We start from the raw sequence: 18498 nt of genomic DNA, 5'->3' as shown, positions 1-18498 counted from the left end.
TACGCTATCTTGTTAAAGTCGATATCGTTATACGTTTTTTTGTTTTATTTTACTCTTTATTTACATTATTTTTTTGCAACCCGCTAGTAAAACTCAAAAAAAAAGGTAGAGGAAGAAGCGTATATTCTTATGCATAACTAAAGGCGCTTCTCTCAGTTGTCCGCTTGATGGCTGTCTAGTCCCGTTGCAGAGGTGTGTTTGTGCTCGCGAGACCAGCCAGTGTGTAGAAGCGCGCGAGACCAGCCAGTGTGTAGAATCACGCGAGACCAGCCAGTGTGTAGAATCACGCGAGACCAGCCAGTGTGTAGAATCACGCGAGACCAGCCAGTGTGTAGAATCACGCGAGACCAGCCAGTGTGTAGAAGCGCTCGAGACCAGCCAGTGTGTAGAATCACGCGAGACCAGCCAGTGTGTAGAAGCGCTCGAGACCTCTCCTCCACGCTGCACGCACGCCCCTGATCAGGGGGGAAGAGTGAGGGAAGAGTGAGTGAGGGAAGAGTGAGAGGAGTGTTGCACGTTTCCCACTCTGTGTTGACCGATAACCTGCTTATTTGGGACGCGGGTAAGCAGCTCACTATTACCGCTTAGGATCACAATGGCAGCCGACTGGTAGTGTGATAGCTAGCGTTAGCTATTGAAGTGAGTTAATGGTGAAAGGTCACGTTAGAGCTATCACAATACACAGGGGAGGTGTGGTTGCTAGCTAGCGGCTCGTGCTGGGTCTGGAGTCGCGTGATCTCATGGTTACTCTTCTCTTTGTACTAGGACCTCGCGTGATCTCATGGTTCCTCTTCTCTTTGTACTAGGACCTCGCGTGATCTCATGGTTGCTCTTCTCTTTGTACTAGGACCTCGCGTGATCTCATGGTTGCTCTTCTCTTTGTACTAGGACCTCGCGTGATCTCATGGTTGCTCTTCTCTTTGTACTAGGACCTCACGTGATCTCATGGTTGCTCTTCTCTTTGTACTAGGACCTCGCGTGATCTCATGGTCACTCTTCTCTTTGTACTAGGACCTCGCGTGATCTCATGGCTGCTCTTCTCTTTGTACTAGGACCTCGCGTGATCTCACTCTTCTCTTTGTACTAGGACCTCGCGTGATCTCATGGTCGCTCTTCTCTTTGTACTAGGACCTCGCGTGATCTCATGGTCGCTCTTCTCTTTGTACTAGGACCTCGCGTGATCTCATGGTTACTCTTCTCTTTGTACTAGGACCTCGCGTGATCTCATGGTCACTCTTCTCTTTGTACTAGGACCTCGCGTGATCTCATGGTCACTCTTCTCTTTGTACTAGGACCTCGCGTGATCTCACTCTTCTCTTTGTACTAGGACCTCGCGTGATCTCATGGTTGCTCTTCTCTTTGTACTAGGACCTCGCGTGATCTCATGGTCGCTCTTCTCTTTGTACTAGGACCTCGCGTGATCTCACTCTTCTCTTTGTACTAGGACCTCGCGTGATCTCATGGTTGCTCTTCTCTTTGTACTAGGACCTCGCGTGATCTCATGGTTCCTCTTCTCTTTGTACTAGGACCTCGCGTGATCTCATGGTCGCTCTTCTCTTTGTACTAGGACCTCGCGTGATCTCATGGTTACTCTTCTCTTTGTACTAGGACCTCGCGTGATCTCACTCTTCTCTTTGTACTAGGACCTCGCGTGATCTCATGGTTGCTCTTCTCTTTGTACTAGGACCTCGCGTGATCTCATGGTCACTCTTCTCTTTGTACTAGGACCTCGCGTGATCTCATGGTTACTCTTCTCTCTGTACTAGGACCTCGCGTGATCTCATGGTTGCTCTTCTCTCTGTACTAGGACCTCGCGTGATCTCATGGTTACTCTTCTCTTTGTACTAGGACCTCGCGTGATCTCATGGTTGCTCTTCTCTTTGTACTAGGACCTTGCGTGATCTCATGGTTGCTCTTCTCTTTGTACTAGGACCTCGCGTGATCTCATGGTCACTCTTCTCTTTGTACTAGGACCTCGCGTGATCTCATGGCTGCTCTTCTCTTTGTACTAGGACCTCGCGTGATCTCACTCTTCTCTTTGTACTAGGACCTCGCGTGATCTCATGGTCGCTCTTCTCTTTGTACTAGGACCTCGCGTGATCTCATGGTCGCTCTTCTCTTTGTACTAGGACCTCGCGTGATCTCATGGTTACTCTTCTCTTTGTACTAGGACCTCGCGTGATCTCATGGTCACTCTTCTCTTTGTACTAGGACCTCGCGTGATCTCATGGTCACTCTTCTCTTTGTACTAGGACCTCGCGTGATCTCACTCTTCTCTTTGTACTAGGACCTCGCGTGATCTCATGGTTGCTCTTCTCTTTGTACTAGGACCTCGCGTGACCTCATGGTCGCTCTTCTCTTTGTACTAGGACCTCGCGTGATCTCACTCTTCTCTTTGTACTAGGACCTCGCGTGATCTCATGGTTGCTCTTCTCTTTGTACTAGGACCTCGCGTGATCTCATGGTTCCTCTTCTCTTTGTACTAGGACCTCGCGTGATCTCATGGTCGCTCTTCTCTTTGTACTAGGACCTCGCGTGATCTCATGGTTACTCTTCTCTTTGTACTAGGACCTCGCGTGATCTCACTCTTCTCTTTGTACTAGGACCTCGCGTGATCTCATGGTTGCTCTTCTCTTTGTACTAGGACCTCGCGTGATCTCACTCTTCTCTTTGTACTAGGACCTCGCGTGATCTCATGGTTGCTCTTCTCTTTGTACTAGGACCTCGCGTGATCTCATGGTCGCTCTTCTCTTTGTACTAGGACCTCGCGTGATCTCATGGTTACTCTTCTCTTTGTACTAGGACCTCGCGTGATCTCATGGTCACTCTTCTCTTTGTACTAGGACCTCGCGTGATCTCATGGTCACTCTTCTCTTTGTACTAGGACCTCGCGTGATCTCACTCTTCTCTTTGTACTAGGACCTCGCGTGATCTCATGGTTGCTCTTCTCTTTGTACTAGGACCTCGCGTGACCTCATGGTCGCTCTTCTCTTTGTACTAGGACCTCGCGTGATCTCACTCTTCTCTTTGTACTAGGACCTCGCGTGATCTCATGGTTGCTCTTCTCTTTGTACTAGGACCTCGCGTGATCTCATGGTTCCTCTTCTCTTTGTACTAGGACCTCGCGTGATCTCATGGTCGCTCTTCTCTTTGTACTAGGACCTCGCGTGATCTCATGGTTACTCTTCTCTTTGTACTAGGACCTCGCGTGATCTCACTCTTCTCTTTGTACTAGGACCTCGCGTGATCTCATGGTTGCTCTTCTCTTTGTACTAGGACCTCGCGTGATCTCATGGTCACTCTTCTCTTTGTACTAGGACCTCGCGTGATCTCATGGTTACTCTTCTCTCTGTACTAGGACCTCGCGTGATCTCATGGTTGCTCTTCTCTCTGTACTAGGACCTCGCGTGATCTCATGGTTACTCTTCTCTTTGTACTAGGACCTCGCGTGATCTCATGGTTGCTCTTCTCTTTGTACTAGGACCTTGCGTGATCTCATGGTTGCTCTTCTCTTTGTACTAGGACCTCGCGTGATCTCATGGTCACTCTTCTCTTTGTACTGGGACCTCGCGTGGGAGGTTTCTGCAGGGCCACATGCGCTCAACTCAGATAACTTGCAAGTTTAATCGAGCTACCAATGTCAATGTTGTTCACGGTAGCTAACGTCCTTGCTACTTTATGTAACTCATCATCATCATCATCATCTTCTTCATCCGCTTATCCAGGGTCGGGTCGCGGAGGCAGCAGCTCCAGCAGGGGGCCCCAGACATCCCTTTCCCTAGCAGCATCAACCAGCTCTGCCTGGGGAATCTTTAGCCGCTCACAGGCCAGTGCGGAGATGTAGTCCCGCCACCTAGTCCTGGGTCTACCCCGCGGCCTCCTCCCAGCCGGACACGCCTGGAACACCTCCCTAGGGAGGCGCCCAGGAGGCATCCTCACTAGATGCCCGAACCACCTCAACTGGCTCCTTTCGACGCAAAGGAGCAGCGGCTCTACTCCGAGTCTCTCCCGGATGACTGAACTTCTCACCCGATCTCTCAAGGAGACCCCAGCCACCCTCCGGAGAAAACTCATTTCGGCCGCTTGTATCCGTGATCTCGTTCTTTCGGTCATGACCCATCCTTCATGACCATAGGTGAGGGTGGGGACGAAGATAGACCGGTAGATCGAGAGCTTTGCCTTTTGGCTCAGCTCTCTTTTCGTCACAACAGTGCGGTAAAGCGACTGCAGAACCGCACCAGCTGCTCCAATTCTCCGGCCAAACTCCTTTGGAGTAAATAACTTTATGTAACTCGATATTTGGTTATCAAACCAACATTCTGCTGCAGATGTGTGCCATCACATCGTTGGAGCTCAATTAGGCTTGGACAAGGTATTCACAAACTGGTAGTTGGATAGCAGACTTCCACAATCTCAAAAGCACAATGGTGACAATGCAACGGAGCTAATGCTAGCTATGTATTATTCAACGTGGCAGTGAAAGGCATTCAGGTCAAGGCATTCTGTTGGGGTCCATTGCTTGTTGTCCACTTGAGTATACCATCACCCATGGAAAGAATTCATATGGGGCTGAATCAGAGGCTCAAAGCACGATAGGAATAGGGTGATGACGAGCAAAGTGCACGTCCTATCCTATCCTTCATGAACTTAGGGATGACCATGTGTGTCTCAGACTGAATGACTAGTAGATCAAGGAACATTTTGTCAGTTAGTTTATGTTTAGTGTCACTGTGTGCTAATAAATGACCTTGTAGTCACCCAGAGTAGCGATTAGACAATACAGGCCTAACCTAAAGACTGTGTGACCTGTGTCCTTTGCCGTTAGTGTGTTATCTAACCTGCTTAGCTTTACTTCCTCAGGACTTCGGGGACAAATCCAGATTTCACTATTGTGCCTGAGACGCTGACACATCTGTCCAATGGCTGCCTCCTCGGGCTTCGCCCCCACCGCCGTGCCTGTCGGTTTCCACTACGAGACCAAGTACATCGTCCTCAACTACCTGGGTCTGCTGCCCCCCTCACGGACCCATGGCGGCGCTGCCCAGGGTGAGATACACAGGCGGTGTGGGTGTGTAGGCTTGGGCCGCGTCTCCCAACTTCCTACAGGCTCAACTTGTGATTGCATTTCTTCCGGATAGTGACGCTGACGGGTCAAGGAGGAGGATAGCAAGTGTGGGGGATGGAGAGACAGAGAGGGAGAGAGACAGACGGACAGAGAGAGACAGAGACAGACAGACGGACAGAGAGACAGACGGACAGAGAGAGACAGACGGACAGAGAGAGACAGACGGACAGAGAGAGACAGACGGACAGAGAGACAGACGGACAGAGAGACAGACGGACAGAGAGACGGACAGAGAGACAGACGGACAGAGAGACAGACGGACAGAGAGACAGACGGACAGAGAGACAGACGGACAGAGAGACAGACGGACAGAGAGACGGACAGAGAGACAGACGGACAGAGAGAGACAGACGGACAGACAGAGACAGACAGAGACAGACAGACAGAGACAGACAGACAGAGACAGACAGACACAGACAGACACAGACAGACAGACAGACACAGACAGACAGACAGACAAACAAATGGAGTGAGGGTATGAGGCAGACCTGTCAGTCTATCCTCCCGTCTTTTCATTGGCTCAGTGTGCTGGGATGGACCAGCTAGTGATTCACTGTTCTTACTCTGCAGGCTTTCTCCATCATGGCGACTGTGTAGCTTAAGGCCTTTCATCTACTTTCTTGTGGAAAGGAATTCACTGTGGTGTAGCCTAAGCAATGTGGTAAAAGCACAAGTGCATAGTGTGTAGGTAGAGCTTAGGGTTTGATTTGGAACTGAGCCTATATATCACTCAGACTCAACTCTGCCATTCCTCTATAGGACGTATGGGAAGCCTGTAGAGTTCTGACCTCCAGATGAATTGCATGCGACAGCTGTTGGCCCGCTGAGTCATGTGTGTGAACATTGCTGGCATGGCTGTTCAGGTGATTTCCTAGACAGCAGCTTCGTCCAAGAGTGAAGGAGGATTCGTCCTGAACTCCTAACATTAGACCAGTAGTCTGTCGTCTCAGTAGGCTATAGGTCACTGCTCCATCAGACCTGTCCCTCATAGCTAGCTAACATATTGTGACTCCAGCAGATTCATGCCTGTCCTGACTAGAGATGTGACGGTATGAAAATTTCACATCACGATTATAGAGATCAAAATGAACACGGTTATCAGTATTATTGCGTTACTGTTAATGTGCTGAAAATATTCAGAAACTACTGATACACACACTGAAATCGTTTCACCAAGTTTCATATTGAAAACCACACATAAAATTAGCAGCGCTGCACTTTTTGTTTGTGTAAACATTAAAATAATGCGTCTGGGAGACTGTCGTTCTGGTTGATGCTGGACAGTATTTACAGTGAGTTTTTCAAAGCATGGTAATCAAACACCATTTTTTAGTGATCATTTCATCACGCTCAATAATCACATTTTATCGCGTTTATCGCTAAACCGGTTATCGTTACATCCCTAGTCCTGACCTGCTGTCCTCACCACAGAGGCCAATGCTTCCCTGCTTGCTAGAGTAGAAGACGGGGGTCTCCCGGGGGCTGCCACGTGCTCAGTGGCGGTGCCTCTGAACAAGAACCAGGCTCAGTCGCCCGTACGAAAGGCCTTTTGGCACTACGAGAGAGAAAGGGGAGGTTTGGCACTACGAGAGAGAAAGGGGAGGCAGAGAGGGGAGAAAATGGATCCCTCTGTATTTCCTGTCCCTCTGTTTTGTCATTCCGTGGACCTGGGAATGAGGAAGGGAGCGGGAGGGAGAGACGAGGGCTTGATCCCCGCTTTCCGCTCCGACCGCTCCGTGTTCTGACAGGCCTGTCATGTGCAATCACTGATGGATTACTCACACGGCCACGGAGGGACGCGACGGACTGGCGGCTGAAACGGCGCCTAGGGAGGGAGAGGGAGGGAGGGAGAGAGAGAGAGGGAGGGAGGGAGAGAGGGGGGGGGGGAGGGAGGTAGAGAGAGAGAGAGGGGAAGGTAGGGAGAGAGAGAGAGCGCTAATGTTTGGGTGACAGGGAGGGAATGGGGGAAGAGAGAGATTATTAATAACAATCATGTAAGAAATTGGACTCATGTCTGAAGTCAGAAGAATTTTTTTCTTCTTTCGATCAGTAATGGTTACCTGGTTATCTCGCCCCGGCAACACCGCAGGGTGAGAGGTTATGTTTCCAGTGGCGTGTGTGTGTGTGTACATGTGTGTGTGCATGCGTGTGTGTGTGTGCGAGTGTTTGTTAGCTGGATTACACAAAAACTACTGGACCGATTTTCACGGAACTCAGTGGAAGGGTGTAGCATGGTCCAACTTAGAACCCATTCATTTTGGAGTGGATCCGAAGCACGGGTCGGGTCCACACCTCCATTCATTGTTTGAACCAGGATTACGCAAAAACTACCAAACCGATTACATTTTTGACAGATCCGAACCACAGGCTGGATCCACGAATGAAAACAAACGAAGAACAAAGCCAGCTTCCTGTGTGGAGCTGTTAGAGACATGGAGAGACATGGAGACGTTTGGACAGGGGTGCGGTGGGGGGGGAGCTTGCTGTGCACCGCACTGCCCCCCCGCTGGCTGTGATCCGGGGGAGGCACCACAGAGCCAGCCAAAAAACAGCCACCCAGTCATTTTTACCTCTGCCCCAGTGAATCACGAGCCCCCTGAACACGGCCCGGACGTCCCATTCACCTCCATTCATTTTTTGGACTAGGATTACACAAAAACTACCCAACTGCTTTTCATGAAACTTGGTGGAGGGGTGTCACATGGGCCAATTTAGAACCCAATCAATTGGGGCCACGAAATTCATTCAGGGGCGGAGTTCTGTGCTCTCTGAACACCATTTCTAGTTACATTTATTTTCCGTTATGCTGCTTAAGACAATTGAGTGGGCTCGCGTTGGGTTCAGTCAAACAGCCAGCACACCAACACGGCATTGTGGGAAACGCCCAATCAAGTTCAACGGAAGGAGGATCCGAGGAAGTGTCATCTTCATGAACCAATCAGGGGTGCAGACTTGTCACCTTTAGGTGAAAATAGATGTTTTTAATCCAAAATAGGTCATTTGTTTGATCTGTGTATGTATGGGTTTGCATGTGTCACCTTTTTCACCTGTGATCGGTTTGCACCTCTGCCAATTAAATATGTCTGTCATACTTGATCCCGCAATCCTGGCTGGGTGATTGTCTTTCAGGGCATAGCGTATGCATACTGTATCGTGTGTGTGTGTGTGTGTGTGTGTGTGTGTGTGTGTGTGTGTGTGTGTGTGTGTGTGTGTGTGTGCCCGCCTGTGTGTACGCATGTGTTTTGTGTGTGATGGCGGGTTGGGAGGGCTCAAAGCTGTGCCCCTTGACTGACTGCCCCCAAACTGTGAGTGTTGTAAATAATTAACTGGCGTGTTTTTTCACTGAGGCCCGCATGCAGAGCCTTCATTGTCTTCTATCGGTACACATGACAGTGAAGCACAGTAAGTACGGGAGTAGAGAAGGTGAGAGAGGAGGGCACATTGAGAAGGGGAAGTGCACTAGATAGGCTACAACTTAGTCAGAGCCGCTTATTACCGCTTCCAGCAAGCTTTTTATTTTCCAATTTAACAAAGAACAATACACATAACAGCAAAACAAGTCCCAATCCCAATCCCTCCCTATATAAATCCAACTAAAACGTGTTGGTCTTTTCCAGGAGATGACCAGAGGAGCAGAGTGATGAAGGCACAGATAGAGGACGAGCTGAGACAGCTGGAAGACGAGATCTCAGCCTGTAAGAACACACTCGCACACACACACACCGCGGACAATCACCACAGCTTAACCTTGATTTGCAGATGCTCTGAAAGCCCTTGTTGTCTGTCCGCCTCGTCTGACGTGCTTTGTGGGGTCTTTGCGTCGGCAGCCTTCTCCAGCACGGGCTTCGACTGCCACACGTCACTCGTGTTCAGCCCGGCCAACCCAGAGAGCTCTATAGAAGACTGCCTGGCTGTCCTCGGGGACCGGGTGGCACAGGACCTGGACACACACCTGGGCGCCGCAGTACACACACTCCTCACTGGGTAAGAATCGGCTCTGCATACTGTTCTTAATGGGGCATACACTATGTTTGTGTGTCATTGTGCGTGTGTGTGGGTCTGTACAGTGTGTGTGTGTGTGTGTGTGTGTGTGTGTGTTTCTGACTCACCTTGGAGATTAGGGTACAGAAAGTCAAACTCAAGGTTTAGTTCGTTGTCCCCCACCCGGCAACTCCGAAGGGGGGATATTTCGATTGACCCCCGTATGTTCGTTATATTCGTTCTAGGGGCTGTGTGTAGAGTTTTGTTTGTCTTAAGTTGAGCTGCATTGGTCATGTCAGTGAATTACCAACTAACTAATGACATGTTGCAGCTCTACATTGCAGGCGAGTTAGGAGAGGTTTAACCACCTTGCAGTTCGGTTCGTTGAAGATTAAGTTGCGTCCGACCATTCTGCAGTGATCGACTAGTTTGCCAAACTCAACCCAAGAAGATGGTCTTATTCTCCCACCAAACTGAAGACACCAGACCAGACAGGGACAGCAGCAGATCAACAGAAGACTAGGATATGATAGAGACACAGAGACGGCATCAGAAGAGTAGAATCTGATCTAGAGACAGCATCAGAAGAGTAGAATCTGATCTAGAGACACAGAGACAGCATCAGAAGAGTAGAATCTGATCTAGAGACAGCATCAGAAGAGTAGAATCTGATCTAGAGACACAGAGACAGCATCAGAAGAGTAGAATCTGATCTAGAGACGGCATCAGAAGAGTAGAATCTGATCTAGAGACACAGAGACAGCATCAGAAGAGTAGAATCTGATCTAGAGACGGCATCAGAAGAGTAGAATCTGATCTAGAGACAGCATCAGAAGAGTAGAATCTGATCTAGAGACACAGAGACAGCATCAGAAGAGTAGAATCTGATCTAGAGACACAGAGACAGCATCAGAAGAGTAGAATCTGATCTAGAGACACAGAGACAGCATCAGAAGAGTAGAATCTGATCTAGAGACGGCATCAGAAGAGTAGAATCTGATCTAGAGACACAGAGACAGCATCAGAAGAGTAGAATCTGATCTAGAGACGGCATCAGAAGAGTAGAATCTGATCTAGAGACACAGAGACAGCATCAGAAGAGTAGAATCTGATCTAGAGACGGCATCAGAAGAGTAGAATCTGATCTAGAGACACAGAGACGGCATCAGAAGAGTAGAATCTGATCTAGAGACACAGAGACGGCATCAGAAGAGTAGAATCTGATCTAGAGACACAGAGACGGCATCAGAAGAGTATAATCTGATCTAGAGACACAGAGACGGCATCAGAAGAGTAGAATCTGATCTAGAGACACAGAGACGGCATCAGAAGAGTAGAATCTGATGGAGAGACAGAGAGACGGCATCAGAAGAGTAGAATCTGATCTAGAGACAGAGAGACGGCATCAGAAGAGTAGAATCTGATGGAGAGACAGAGAGACGGCATCAGAAGAGTAGAATCTGATGGAGAGACAGAGAGACGGCATCAGAAGAGTAGAATCTGATGGAGAGACAGAGAGACGGCATCAGAAGAGTAGAATCTGATGGAGAGACAGAGAGACGGCATCAGAAGAGTAGAATCTGATGGAGAGACACAGAGACGGCATCAGAAGAGTAGAATCTGATGGAGAGACACAGAGACGGCATCAGAAGAGTAGAATCTGATGGAGAGACACAGAGACGGCATCAGAAGAGTAGAATCTGATGGAGAGACAGACAGCATCAGAAGACAGAGGGAGAGAGTGAGTGTTTAGAGTGTGATGGTGTATAAGGGTTTATGGGGGATTATTTACATGGTTTATTCAACAGCTGTCGATGCTGACGACATTCATCATGGGTGGGAGGTGGCAGGTTCACTGTGCACTTGTTACAGTATGTGTTTCATACCGCTTTAGGGAACTTATTCTGTTCAGGAGTGCTTCTCCCATGGCACATAGGTTTTGCTGTGTTGCATGCCTTCTTAGAGGTCTATTTTTAATCTTAAGCGATATAGTTTCCAGGAATATTAACCACAGGTTCCATAATGAATAAATGAAAGATGAGATCCAGCCCAGCAGAAAGGGCAGCATGAGTTATCTTCTTTTCTCAAGTTACAGTGAATCAAGTCCATTGCTCACTCTCTCTCTCTGTGTGTGTGTGTGTGTGTGTGTGTGTGTGTGTGTGTGTGTGTGTGTGTGTGTGTGTGTGTGTGTGTGTGTGTGTGTGTGTGTGTGTGTGTGTGTGTGTGTGTGTGTGTGTGTGTGTGTGTGTGTGTGTGTGTGTGTGTGTGTGTGTGTGTGTGTGTGTGTGTGTGTGTGTGTTTTACAGCCCCCTGGACTATGAGCATTTCAGAGACACGGCATCGGAGATCTCCTGTCATACTCGGGGAGGCTGGAGCAAGGTGAGGGTTCCTGTCATACTCAGGGAGGCTGGAGCAAGGTGAGGGTTCCTGTCATACTCAGGGAGGCTGGAGCAAGGTGAGGGTTCTGTCATACTCAGGGAGGCTGGAGCAAGGTGAGGGTTCTGTCATACTCAGGGAGGCTGGAGCAAGGTGAGGGTTCTGTCATACTCAGGGAGGCTGGAGCAAGGTGAGGGTTCTGTCATACTCAGGGAGGCTGGAGCAAGGTGAGGGTTCTGTCATACTCAGGGAGGCTGGAGCAAGGTGAGGGTTCTGTCATACTCAAGGTGAGGGTTCTGTTATACTCAGGGAGGCTGGAGCAAGGTGAGGGTTCCTGTTATACTCAGGGAGGCTGGAGCAAGGTGAGGGTTCCTGTCATACTCAGGGAGGCTGGAGCAAGGTGAGGGTTCTGTCATACTCAGGGAGGCTGGAGCAAGGTGAGGGTTCCTCCTGTCATACTCAGGGAGGCTGGAGCAAGGTGAGGGTTCCTGTTATACTCAGGGAGGCTGGAACAAGGTGAGGGTTCCTGTTATACTCAGGGAGGCTGGAACAAGGTGAGGGTTCTGTCATACTCAAGGTGAGGGTTCTGTTATACTCAGGGAGGCTGGAGCAAGGTGAGGGTTCCTGTTATACTCAGGGAGGCTGGAGCAAGGTGAGGGTTCTGTCATACTCAGGGAGGCTGGAGCAAGGTGAGGGTTCTGTCATACTCAGGGAGGCTGGAGCAAGGTGAGGGTTCCTGTCATACTCAGGGAGGCTGGAGCAAGGTGAGGGTTCTGTCATACTCAGGGAGGCTGGAGCAAGGTGAGGGTTCTGTGTTCTTGAATACACACCTTTTTGCAGTGTCCTCCCGGGAATCAATAAATGACCCACTACTACTAACTAGCTTTCAAACACACTGTCCAATTAGTCACTGATGCTATGGCGGCAGGTAAGGGTTCTTTACATGCGAATGAATGGATTGCCCAAACATTGTTGTCCACTGTTGGGTGGGGTTCTTACGTATTGCAGTGGTCAGCAGGATCACGCAAAAACTACCAAACCGATTTTCACGGAAACTCTTTGAAGGGGTGTAGCATGGGCCAACTTAGAACCCATAAAAACTCTGTGAAGGGATGAAGCATGGGCCAACTTAGAACCCATAAAAACTCTGTGAAGGGGTGTAGCATGGGCCAACTTAGAACCCATAAAAACTCTGTGAAGGGGTGTAGCATGGGCCAACTTAGAACCCATAAAAACTCTGAAGGGGTGTCGCATGGGCCAACTTAGAACCCATAAAAACTCTGAAGGGGTGAAGCATGGGCCAACTTAGAACCCATAAAAACTCTGAAGGGGTGTAGCATGGGCCAACTTAGAACCCATAAAAACTCTGAAGGGGTGTAGCATGGGCCAACTTAGAACCCATAAAAACTCTGAAGGGGTGTAGCATGGGCCAACTTAGAACCCATAAAAACTCTGAAGGGGTGTAGCATGGGCCAACTTAGAACCCATAAAAACTCTGTGAAGGGGTGTAGCATGGGCCAACTTAGAACCCATAAAAACTCTGTGAAGGGGTGAAGCATGGGCCAACTTAGAACCCATAAAAACTCTGTGAAGGGGTGTAGCATGGGCAAACTTAGAACCCATAAAAACTGTGAAGGGGTGTAGCATGGGCCAACTTAGAACCCATAAAAACTCTGTGAAGGGGTGTAGCATGGGCAAACTTAGAACCCATAAAAACTGTGAAGGGGTGTAGCATGGGCCAACTTAGAACCCATAAAAACTCTGTGAAGGGGTGTAGCATGGGCCAACTTAGAACCCATAAAAACTCTGTGAAGGGATGAAGCATGGGCCAACTTAGAACCCATAAAACCTCTGTGAAGGGGTGTAGCATGGGCCAACTTAGAACCCATAAAAACTCTGAAGGGGTGTAGCATGGGCCAACTTAGAACCCATAAAAACTCTGTGAAGGGATGAAGCATGGGCCAACTTAGAACCCATACAGATTTGGAACAAATCCGAATCACTGGGTGGACGCGACACACACATTAAAACGACTAGCTGGCTGCCCATTTCTCTTCACTCCATCTTTAGGTCTTCTGCTAGGTTTACCATACTGCCCAGTGGCTGAGTGGTCAGGGGACTTAGAATCTGGAGGTTCAAATCCTGACTACGATGTTCTTTTTATTATTCTTTTTTTTTATGTTGGCTCTTCATTAGAATGAGAAGTCAATTCAGCTTTAGATAATTAGATATCAATTTTATTTGCTGTTTTCTCAAACAATATAATCGTATCTTTCTATGCATGTAAAACAAAATGATATTGACCTAGATGTCGGAGCACTAAACTCTGATGGACATAAACACCACTACCAGTTACGCCACAGAAAAGCTTACTCTTCCATGGTGCAAGTGGGCAATATTTATACCGAGGAGCGACCATTAACCATTTCTACCATTAACCATTTCAACCATTAACCATTTGAACTCGGCCCCCGCCCCCAGGTGCTGGTTCCTCTGGTGCTGCTCCAGGCTCTTCAGGGAGAGGGACAGAGCCTGGCCAGCCTGCTGCCCCTGGGGACGCGCTTCCTGGAGGAGACCGAGGCCGACTACATCATCCAGCAAGGAGGATGGGTGAGTAGGCTGGGGAGAAGGGGATGAGGGAGGAGGCAGAGGAGAGGAGAGGGAGGATGGGTGAGTGAGCAGAGGAGAGGAGAGGGAGACGAGGGAGGATGGGAGTGGGCAGCCCTGGAGAGAGGGTGAAGACGATATGGAGAAGCATTTATTTGCATTTATTTATGGATGGTGGGTGAGTGGGGACTCGGGAGTGGGATATGAAGGGTGGGCAGCTGATCCTAGGATGAGTGAGGGTGCGTCGTGTAGTATGACCAGTTGAGGGCGCCAGAGAGCTACCCTGCCTGATGGCTGTGTCATTTCTTTGGTGATATGAAGCTGAGAGATCCTCGTGCCCTGCTAGGCCTGTATCATATTGATTTCCAGTATCTTATTCAGTGTAATGATTATAAAATCGTAGCTTTATGCAACCTTCATTGAAAAAAACACAGGTTTATGCAATCTTCAGCGACAAAACAACAACATGGCAACCTTCTTCTGAAGGAAAAAGGGAGCCTTGGCCTTGTTCGTTCTCTCTGCCTGCACTGTCAGTCTGACACCCAACACCCCTGTGTTCAGGATACCTGCTGCAGTACATTTAATCAACCCAGGGGGTTCATTTACCAACCTGGCAACCCGATTCCACCTAGTTCAGACAACACTAGAAAGTGATTAGAGAGAGTGCTATCGCAAACCGAATAATTGAATTGAAAACCTTTATTTGTCGCCGTGGGGAAATTCAGGATTCAGAACAGCAACGTAAAAGCATAGAAAAGGATAGGCAATTAATAGAAAAAAACAGGAATTAATAATTAATTGTTTCTTGCAGAATCCGTGTGCAAAGTGCCAAGTCCATAGAGTCCCTGGGTCTCAGCCTATGGGGGGGGGGGGGGGGGGGCTTGCTACAAAAGTGTTGCACAGTTAACACACCAGATGTGGCTCAAATACAGTTTTCAAATACGTGGAGCACACATGCACTGTAGTTTGCTGCTCTACAAATGATTCTGACCCGGGTCTGATAATCAGTCGGTAGCTAAGTCGTCGTTTTTAATTTAGTTCTAGGAGCCTGATGGTTTTATTCTGCTTGATTACTGTAGGTTTGCATCTGTTAAATATCCAGGGTTGGGACTCTCAATGGTTCCTCGCTGCATGTGAAGTAGAACCGATATCCCTCCAGGCTCTCAGACCTGCCGTGATGGTCTTTAGAACATTGTGTTCATTGAAGCAATAACTTGGTTATGGGGGGTTGTGGGATATGGCCTATATACCACGGGCTGTGATGAGGTCATAGCACGTCACAACGCGTAGTATATTGGCCATATACCACAACCCTCGAGTGAGTTAATGCTTTTATACAACGGTTACATCATTGGGAAATGTTAATTACAGGATAAATACTGACTATTTGTGTCTTCATTTTCGTGAGGCGAAACCGTAATGTAACTAGCCGACCGTTACTCGATGGAACTAACGTTTTTACAGGCAGTAATAATTGGGGCAGTAATATTTCACACAGAACGATGAAGAGGCTTCGCCCGCGGTATATCACGGCATATACAACGGCTCTTAACCAATCAGATCGCGAGGTCGGAACTACCCTTTGTATAATAGCTTCATAGGTCCTGTCTGTCTCAGATACATGACTCTGATGCCACAGGCTATATTCTTTGCGTGTAATGTACACTATAATGGTATGTTAAATTAATTCATATTATTATGTTCTATATGACTACACAGTCTTAGACTACTAGGGAAGGTCCATTGTGAATACTAGCTGGACTGATAATGCTGGACTATGTCCATCTGTCATTACCTCTTTATAAGTGTGAAACCATCATGGTATAGAGCCTGAATCAGGCCATACGTGTGACCGGTATAGAGCCGTTTAAGCTCTGCATCAGAGAATGTGTCCTGTTCCGGCCTGATGCTAGTTATTCTCAGACCCGTATAGTGGGCTCTTTGTGTTTGTGCGGGAGTGCGTGCGCGCGCAAGTGTCATAAGTAGAACACGGACCGCATCACAGATGGCGCTTACCCCTTGAACGAGGTCACTCTGGCACGGCGAGGTCACGTGACCCAACGAGAGAACTCCTGGGACGACGGCGGTCGTCTCGTCCCCCCCCCGCGGGCAACACCCCGGTGTCCCCCCGGGCCCCAAGCGGGCACGACCACCGTCTAGTCTCACCGCAGGCTCTGTCACGAGACGGGCCGATGGTTCGGGAAGAGAGGGGGATGAAGAGAGAGAGAGAGAGAGAAACTGCACCTGGGTACGGGTCGGACTGAGGGAGAAATAGACAAAGGAGTGAGAATTAGAGAGAGATGGGAGGGGGGGAGTGAGAGGGTGATGGAGGGAGGGAGGGACAGAGAGGGAGGGATGGAGGAGGAGGGCACGGCCAGCCAGTGAGAAGCCCTGAGCAGCACGCCCCCACAGCGCTTGGACAGCTGCCCGTGTGCACGCTTATCCACTGGCGACTCATCTACCGGCAGACTCCGACTCTCCCTCTCTCTCTCTCTCTCCATCCCTCGGCCAATCCCGGAGCCTCTGTGAGCGCGTTCCGTCCGACCTCAGGGAAGCTCTCTCTCCGCGTGTCGCTAGGTGAGAGGAACCACTACCAGGTAGGATATCCTGTGGTTTCGGTAGCCCTAGCCATGCGTATGTGTGATATATGGACAGGGACTGAATTACAGCATTGATTGCTGTCTGGTGTGTGTGTGTGTGGGGGGTCGTGTTTGTGTGTGTGTGTGTGTGTGTGTGTGTGTGTGTGTGTGTGTGTGTGTGTGCGCTAGACAGACGTGGGTAGGAGAATGACGAAGATGAACTCTGGACCGCAGGGAAATGTACACTGCTAGATCCGGTTTCAGCTCGTTTCACCTTTAAGGGAAGTGTGTGGAGATGAGAGGCGACTTTTGACACAATGGCTACAACACAATAATCATCTACGGTCTCCTAGAGGCTTACAGTGCACTTCTGAACTGAGAAATAGCTTACAAATAGCAAGACATTCATAATTTACCGTGTTCTTTTCAAGCTAGTGATCAAGTGTACAATATATTATAGTGAATTTCAAACTCTCTGTATCAAGTGATCAGTCCTGGTTGTTACTGTAAATCTGATGAGGTAGATTGAATGGGACCGTTGGCAGGGTTAGGGGACACTGTGCCTCCTCATGACAGAGCTACTGTCCCTGTGTTGGGTGGCCCTTATGGTGCCTTTTGTTAATTACATCAGACAACATAAAGGACTACGACCACCGAATCATGTTCACTTCACATGGCAACAACAAGACGGGCGCCCCCGTCGGGGTCAGAGGGAGGGGGGGAGGGGGAGGAGGACGAGCACGCATTAGGGAATCCACCGAGGAGACATTTTGAAAAGGACAGGCGTCGGGGTGAAACGGACTAGAAAAGGGACAGGAGGCACACTTCCCACTGCTCATTCTCAGAGGTAGGTGTGAGAGGAACGGACCGTTCTGTAGACGTCTCGTTGTGGAAAGGTCGACGTGTGGGTTCCCCCTCGTTCCCTCGCTCTCGTTCTCTCTCCACCCTTCAGAGGAAGCAGCTTTGTCCCTCGGGGGGGGACAGGGACAGTGAGAACTGCTGTAGGGGACACTTCAGCCATGCTGGATGACAGATTTTGGTTATCACAGAGGAAGACAATGTCGTAGGGAAAGACTTGGATCAAGTACTTATTTGAAAGTATTTTAAAGTCATTGAGGTGCATTTGATTCGCTCACAGTTGGCACTTATAGGACTGGTTTATTGGTTTCCTCAGACTGGGTGAGACAAATCAATCTCACCCAAGTGCTAACAGTATTTGCACGTGGTAATTGACCCAGGTCTGCAGCAGGGGTATGATGGGAAATATTTTAGGAGCACTGCTGTAGAAGGTCACTTCTCAGCACGTGCAGTAGCTATACTGTTTGATATTGGTGGTAAACATGTCGGTTGCCTGAAGACAGTCAATCATGTAGCAGTCATGTTTTGGGAGAGGCGCTGCATCATGTCTGAACTGGGTCAGGACACGTCACCCTGGCCCGCGCTCTGCCCAGCGCTCCACTCCGCCGCGTTACGTAAGAGACATCTCGCCAGGGTGCGTGCGTGCGTGCGAGCGAGAGGCCGAACTCTGACCGAGGAAACCCAGAAATAAACCTCATAACGTCTGTCAAACATCACCAGGGCTCAGACTGACCTACTTGTACTTCGTCTGCGACCGTCCCTGCACCAACTACCACTGACCTACTGACCTGCCAGGGCACATCCCTGCACCAACTACCACTGACCTACTGACCTGCCAGGGCACATCCCTGCACCAACTACCACTGACCTACTGACCTGCCAGGGCACATCCCTGCACCAACTACCACTGACCTACTGACCTGCCAGGGCACATCCCTGCACCAACTACCACTGACCTACTGACCTGCCAGG

The 18498-nt window shown here is 49.2% G+C and overlaps 1 protein-coding gene across 2 annotated transcripts in view; it reads left to right on the top strand.

The window, feature by feature from the left end:
* The first annotated feature begins 465 nt into the window (after positions 1-465).
* Positions 466-18498, top strand: part of bcl2l13 (BCL2 like 13) — a 32028-nt gene continuing 13995 nt past the window's right edge. The window contains exons 1-6 of one of the 2 annotated variants that reach the window (XM_084450845.1): positions 466-562; positions 4861-5046; positions 8743-8820; positions 8953-9109; positions 11413-11485; positions 13964-14092. In XM_084450845.1, the coding sequence (XP_084306971.1) occupies positions 4920-5046; positions 8743-8820; positions 8953-9109; positions 11413-11485; positions 13964-14092 (564 nt within the window). In that variant the 5' untranslated portion in view covers positions 466-562; positions 4861-4919. Of the gene's footprint in view, positions 563-4860; positions 5047-8006; positions 8091-8742; positions 8821-8952; positions 9110-11412; positions 11486-13963; positions 14093-18498 lie in introns of those variants that run through there. The other variant, XM_084450846.1, reaches the window with a different exon arrangement.

The sequence above is a fragment of the Borostomias antarcticus genome (assembly GCF_949987555.1).
Source record: "Borostomias antarcticus genome assembly, chromosome: 16".
Taxonomy (NCBI): Eukaryota; Metazoa; Chordata; class Actinopteri; order Stomiiformes; family Stomiidae; genus Borostomias; species Borostomias antarcticus.
The sequence above is the reverse complement of the archived record's forward strand: the minus strand, read 5'-3'. Positions and strand labels throughout refer to the sequence as shown.